The sequence below is a fragment of the Glycine max genome, chromosome 6 (genome assembly GCF_000004515.6).
Source record: "Glycine max cultivar Williams 82 chromosome 6, Glycine_max_v4.0, whole genome shotgun sequence".
NCBI lineage: Eukaryota > Viridiplantae > Streptophyta > Magnoliopsida > Fabales > Fabaceae > Glycine > Glycine max.
In genome coordinates this window covers 21,494,175-21,501,145 of record NC_038242.2, presented here as the reverse complement: position 1 = coordinate 21,501,145, position 6,971 = coordinate 21,494,175, and the positions used below count along the sequence as shown (strand labels likewise).

The following is a 6,971-nucleotide window of genomic DNA, read 5'->3' as shown; positions in this document are numbered from 1 at the left end:
TATTGTTTTTCCAATCTTTGTTTAGATACCCTCTTGAAAACGAAGCTTTCTTCAGATGTTTCTGAATCATTAAGCAATACCATGTAGTTGGTATCATTTAGATCTCAAAGTCCTTTCATTGAACATCTATAGAGGTAGTCGCTTTTCAGTTGTATCATCATGGTTATCTTTGAGATACGATTATTTAGTTTAAACATCATAACACGTTTAAAGTCTCATTAACCATGTAGCACTGTACATCAATCGTATAAAAAAAAGTAGTTAACTTACTCATTTTGATAGGTGAGTTGTTTATTAAAATAGTTTGATTTTCACTTACTTTATTTACTGTACGTCACGAGGAAAATAAATATGTCACCACTATAATAAAATTTAACATGAAAAAATTCATGTATGTTTAAGAAGTAAATTTTTATATTACAATATATCTGATTTGAGTCAAATTGCAGTCAAATTCTTTAAATAAAATTTTAAATTTGTAGTTATAAGAAAAAATTTAACGATCAATTTAGTTATTCAGTAAAAGTTAATCATTAATAACCATGGTTGAATATTTTACACCTATAATATAACTATAAAAAATATATATAAAAAAAGTAATACATGGAATTAGCTACTTGTACACTCATTTTACATTAATAAAAGGAAACATCCAAACCCTATATATGTCGTAATCATTCATAAACCTGCACGTGAAGTAGCCCCATATTGAACCCTCAGTGTTGGCGTCACTGGTGTTACTAAGACACTTGTTAGCATCATTTCCAGCACTCTTCTCCGAAACAACAATCATGTCTATCCCCTTCTCCCTTTCTTCCTGCAGAGTGCAAACCATTCATCAATTATCATAATATAGCTTCCTATAGCTAGCCTAGACCCTATAAGAATTTTCCTTATCTGAAATTTTTTAGTTCCAACCAGCACGTGCACCAATTTGTCTTATATGTATATGCACTACTATAGGCAATAGCCAGTGCATTATATATCTTTGCATGTCCTATCATTCATCGATGACTTGAGAATTAAGATTTTGTTTTATTATTGATTAATTTAAACATCTTTGACTTACATAGTTTTATGTAAGTTCAAAATCAACATCTTTGATTCTTTAGTTTCCGCAACACCATCTCAACCCATAATGGTACCTAGGGTCCAGCCACATTATGCTTAATAATTTACAACAAAGTAGGCATTAACTCTTTATTTTTTGATTTTCATATAACAAATTATATTGTTCTACAAAGTACATTTTTCTGGCTAACGTATCACCCTAATTTCTTTTACTTGGATAATTCTCCATTCCCTTTTTTATTTTAGAATTTATGTCACTTGTCTGTCCACGTGTTCAATTGCATTCTGTAATGCTTATAGTCTACAGTCTATATTACATTTTTCTACTTTTTCCCACCTCCATTTAAAATTATCCCCAACATTTTTGAGGTGCATTCACCTTGCTTCACAAATGAGGTTCTGGAAGACCCAAATTCAGGTTAAGACCCACTTGCTTATAAGTCTGGCTCTTGAGGGAGTGGGCAACTGCTTCAGCTAATGGCATGATGAAGTCAGGATCTTTAACTAGAGGAGTTACATATTCTTCAATTTTGCTTTTGCTGCCACGGTGGTTCTGTTGCTTAACATCATCACAAAGTCTTATATCTGTTTGATCCGAATTACATAGAGCAAGGTCAATGTTCAACGTATCTTTGTCGTTAGGCATGTTTGTTATAGGTAAATTATTAATCATTATTGAGGTTTCGGGTATAGAAGATGATGGCTTGAGTAAATCATGAAAAACACCATGGTTGTGCTTTCCTTCATAAGTTGCAACAAGGATAGACTTATCCTGTATGCTTCTTTGCACCTAACACATGTAATTGCATAAAGGTTTTAAGTTTGACCACTATTGTGGCTCATCGAAATCACAAACATTAAAAACCATGGAGCAATAGCAATGCATGCTTTCTTGAAATCAGAGTCTTGAAAAAACTTAGTCTATGACAATTTTGCTGAATCAAAAACATGACAAATGATAATCAATTAAATATACATACCTTTTTCAAATTTGAGCAGCTAGGAGCCAGGGAGCACTCGAAATAAGCTCTAGGCGAAGGATTGTCTTTGGTAACCTTCTTCTGTCCATACTTCTTCCACTGATAACCATCTTTTACCATCTATATTCCCAAAGGAATTAAAATTCGTGTAAAATGTATGAATTTCATAACAGTGTATATTTGAGCATTAACCAAGTCATATGGCACGCACAAGTCATTATAATTAATAGGCATACCAAACTATTGTCCTTGGGATGGGTTTTAAAAAAGATTTGTGATGGCTTTTGTGCCATCGAAAACTCGGGTCTAGCTAATAATACTGATCCACTTTGGTCTGACTTCGTGCCCACTTTTTGTTCCTCATTATTGATCTCTTGAAAATGAGATTGAAGTTTCTCGCACTTGCTGCTCAGAGTTTCCACTACTGTTCATTCCATGTCACTAGATATACACTTTAAATTCATTTCATGGAAACATTATTTCCTCATGCCCATCCTAGTACTACTTTTTTCTATACAACATTAGAACCATAAGATCACTATCAAGTATCAATAAAGTTATAGGATATGATAGGTGCATCAGATCACAAAATTTCACCTATCACCTTTCATCACCCTAATTCTACGGGAAAACCATAAGTAAGCAGACTCAATGCTGTTAATAAGTGGCCACATCAGCATCATGGCAGATTGTGGTGGTGGATTTTTAACTACAACAAGTAGTTGTTGTAGACCAGGGTAGAGGCTCAATCTGTATAAGAAGGATAGCCTAGGTTTATTAGTTTTTGATGTCGAAATTTGATCATTATAAATCATTCAAGTATGTGCTCCTGTCTATATTGTTTCAGCATTCCATTTTCCTTCCTGTTGGCTAATTTCCTTTGATTTTTTAAAGTTTTAGTTACTGTCAATTATACCATAACGTGAAAAGGTTCATAGTGTCTATATTTGAAAAATCAAACAATTTTAGTGTTTAATTTCACTAACTAATAGACCTGAATCCAGTTTGTAGGTTTAAACTGTTACCTACGTAATATTTTTGGATGATGTCAGTCATACAGTCATTTGTAGGATACTGTTAGAATCTAAATAACGATTGAATATTGAATTTTCAATTTTCATGCAGGATTATGTTCTAACCAACTTCCAATATTCCAGTCGTGACTTGTGCACCAGAATGCTCGACCAACACCACTGTCTCTATTGAAGATCTCCCGTGCAAGTAAACCGTAACACCATTCTTTCTTCTTCTACAGTTATTATTAATTTAGGTTTTACTTGCATTTGGAATTTTTTAGGTTTGCCTGGTTTGTTGAAAGGATTGCTGATGTATATGTGTTAAGGGTTCTGAATCAGAATAGGTTGATTTCTTTCTTGCTTGTTCTTATATGTGTTATATAGATCATTATGTTTTATGTTGAGATTTTGTTAGAGTAGTGGAGTGTTTGGGCATAAAATTCTTGATGTGTATTTAATAAACAAGGCCATGCAAGTAACAACAATATAGATAGGAAGAACATCACAATAATTTTTGCTGTTTTTCTTACAATTTATAAAGTCTGCTATCATTATCACTATTTTGGAGGCTTTTCTAGTTATATTTCGATGCCAACCTGGGTAGGATGAGTCAGGTTGGCCAATGATGTGGAAACCACTATTTGAAGCTCAATATGTGGTTGGTAAACACAACTGAGTTCTGGTTGCCCATTATCAGCTAATGTGTTTGGGCAAACAGCTTAATTAAACATATATATTCAATAAAAAGCATGTTATATAAGAGCTTATGTAATAAATAGTGCGACAAAACTAGTAACTTAGAAAGACATTATTTTATCTAAAATATGACCCACATCTTATAGGAGTCATTAGTTGAAATATTTCTTCCTTACAAACTCTTTCAAACACCCCCTAAAATACATTTTTTCTTTTGTTGGGGAGGGGAAGGTAGATTGAGAAAGAAACCACATACTAACAAGAGCCACATAGGATTTGAATCTCTTTCTCTTTTTTTTCAAGTATTAATTTTCACTCATCAACAATTTGGCACATCAATTTCTTTATCTTTGTATTTATAACGTAGTGTCATAAGAGTATCACCAAAATAAAATGTGGACTCAAAATAACTAAATCTTTAGCGGCATAATGATTTTTTGAACAGTGATAAATGAATAGCTCACCTAGCATGAGCAGCCAATACTACATCAATAAACTAAACATTCATAGTGCTTTGTTGAACATACTAGTCAGTCTCCTCTGCATCTCTGCATTTCTTGTTACTATATATGGTAGTACTAATACTTCTCATACTCCCTGATTGGAGTCTTCAACAGCTCCAAGCAATACATGTGGTTCTACATCTACATATAATGTTACATGCATTTATCTAGGCCTGATCTGTACACTACTCTTCAACACACAAATCATATTATATAACAATGCCAAAATAGCAAAAGAAAAAGACATTAAAAATAGGAGTTGAGAGTCCTGAAATCGTGTTAATGACCTACCTTTTGCCTTGCTCTCTGTAACATCCCATTTTTTTCGTAAATAAATTTAAAAATCGTTTTAGTAAAAATAAATAAATAAATAAATAGTAAATAATAGGCTGAATATACTAAGTATAAATAGCTATGTTAAGTCAGGTGTCTCCTCTTCGCCTCATTTTTATTTTTTTCTTTTCTCCTCTCAAAACGCTCTCTTTTTCCCATAGACCATCAAACCTGTCTCAGAAAAACGATGATCTCAGACTCATTCACCGTTGGATCGTCGTGAAATTTAAGCACCAGGTTCGAAACTCAATTCCGAGCATTCTAACCATCAGAAATTTCGGTATCATGTCTGAACTGAGAGAAATACCCTTCGCATCGTAACTTTTTCCTTTCCCGCAGAAACCCAGAGTTGTCTCGGTAAAACTATAATCCCGGTTTCGTTAACCGTTGGATTGTCGTGAAATTTTGATTTATTGTTAGTGATCCAATTTCGCACACCTCCACCGTTGGGATTTACAAATAAATGTCTGTGCAGGGAGAAATATGCATTGCACGAAGTAGTACATAATGGAGGCTTCAATCCCCACTATTACAAAAAACAGTTTTAACATCGGCTTATTAACATCGGTTTTGAACAAAACCGATGTTAAGTTAAACACGGTGGCATATTTGTAAATAAAGTATCCTTCTTAACATCGATTTTCCAAAAAAATGATGTTAACTAATGATGTTAACATCGATTTTTGAAAAACCGATGTTAATGCATACACGTTAACATCTGTTTTTCAAAAAATCGATGTTAACATCATTAGTTAACATCAGTTTTTGAAAAATCGATGTTAACGTATGATATGTTAACATCAGCTTTTTGGAAAACCGATGTTAATATAAACTTTTTTTTAATTATTTATATATTTTAAAAAAATCATATATTGCATTATTAATTATATTTTAATTAAAAAAATATAATAATTAATAAACAATTATAAATTCAAAAGGTAAGCATTTAAAAATTAAACTAAATTTTTAAAATGAATTTCGTAATTTTAATTTTATTATTTCGTGATTATCATTTAAATATAACACACATTTATATAAATTATTTGATATTAGTTAATTTGAAAAAAAAACTGTTTTTAATAATAGAGTTTAACTTTTATAGAACTTTTATAAAATGTGGGTAAAAATAATTATATCGTAAAAAAAATTAAAATTTATTATTAATATATTTTTATTTAATTATTATAAAAATAAAAAATTATATTTCTTCTAATTGTTTTACATATATTATATTCCTTCTGATTGTTTTAATCAAAGATGGTAATTAAGCATTCGCTTTCAAAATACTACTACATTAATTAACTGTTCTCACCAAACTTGCCCTCAAACCATAATAATAACTAGCGTTAAATTATATATTGTGATTGGAAGGGAGATCAAATTCGAATAGGAATTACGATATTGGCGAAAGTGAAGTCATGAGCAAGGTGTTTAGTGCTTTTGGTGCAATTTCCGTCATCATTGTTTGCAACACCAGTGGCTTGCTCCCCGAGATACAAGTCATATTTCTATTCTTCTTTTTCTTACACAAATTAATTGTGTTGGCACTTACATAAATAGGGAAGAAAAATTATTGTTTTTTTCTCTCAAGAAAACATAATAAATTAACTAGCCAAGTTTATCGAAAGTGGATAATTAATGCCACTTAACCCGTGGAACGTTACATAGATAGAAAATTGCTTTTAATTTTATTCATTCAAATATTTTATCAACATCGGTTTTCAAATAATCAATGTTAATATAAATTTTTTTTTAATTATTTATATATTTAAAAAAAAATCATATATTGCGTTATTAATTATATTTTAATTAAAAAATAAAATAATTAATAAACAATAATAAATTCAAAAGGTAAGCATTTAAAAATTAAACTAAATTTTTAAAATGAATTTTGTAATTTTAATTTTATTATTTCATGATTATCATTTACATATAACACACATTTATATAAATTATTTGATATTAGTTAATTTGAAAATATAAAAAACTATTTTTAATAATAGAGTTTAACTTTTATAGAATGTTGGTAAAAACAATTATATCATAAAAAAATTAAAATCTTTTATTAATATATTTTTATTTAATTATTATAAAAATAAAAAATTAGTTTTTTTCTTCTTAAAAAGGTAAATGGAGAATATTGTTTAAAAATTTTATGAAATCCTACTATATTTATATTATCGTATTATCTTTAAATTGACAGTAAATTAAAATATTTGTATATATTAATTTGATTTATTGAAAATATATGTTACAATGATTTAATTTAAATAATTATTGTTATCTCATATATTTGTAGGATTTTAAAAAAAATGATATTTTCATTATTTTTAAACAAATTTTTCAGAACAAAAATAAAAATATTTTCATTT

At 29.7% G+C, this 6,971-nt stretch overlaps 1 protein-coding gene across 1 annotated transcript; it reads right to left on the bottom strand.

The window, feature by feature from the left end:
- Positions 1-1,456: 1,456 nt before the first annotated feature.
- LOC100817211 (probable WRKY transcription factor 40) lies at positions 1,457-2,734 on the bottom strand. Its single transcript, XM_003528238.3, has 4 exons — positions 2,656-2,734; positions 2,288-2,475; positions 2,052-2,171; positions 1,457-1,861 (listed from the first exon to the last, which is right to left on the bottom strand). The coding sequence occupies exons 1-4, from the start codon at positions 2,732-2,734 to the stop codon at positions 1,457-1,459; spliced, it is 792 nt and encodes a 263-aa protein (XP_003528286.1).
- Between the last annotated feature and the right edge of the window lie 4,237 nt (positions 2,735-6,971).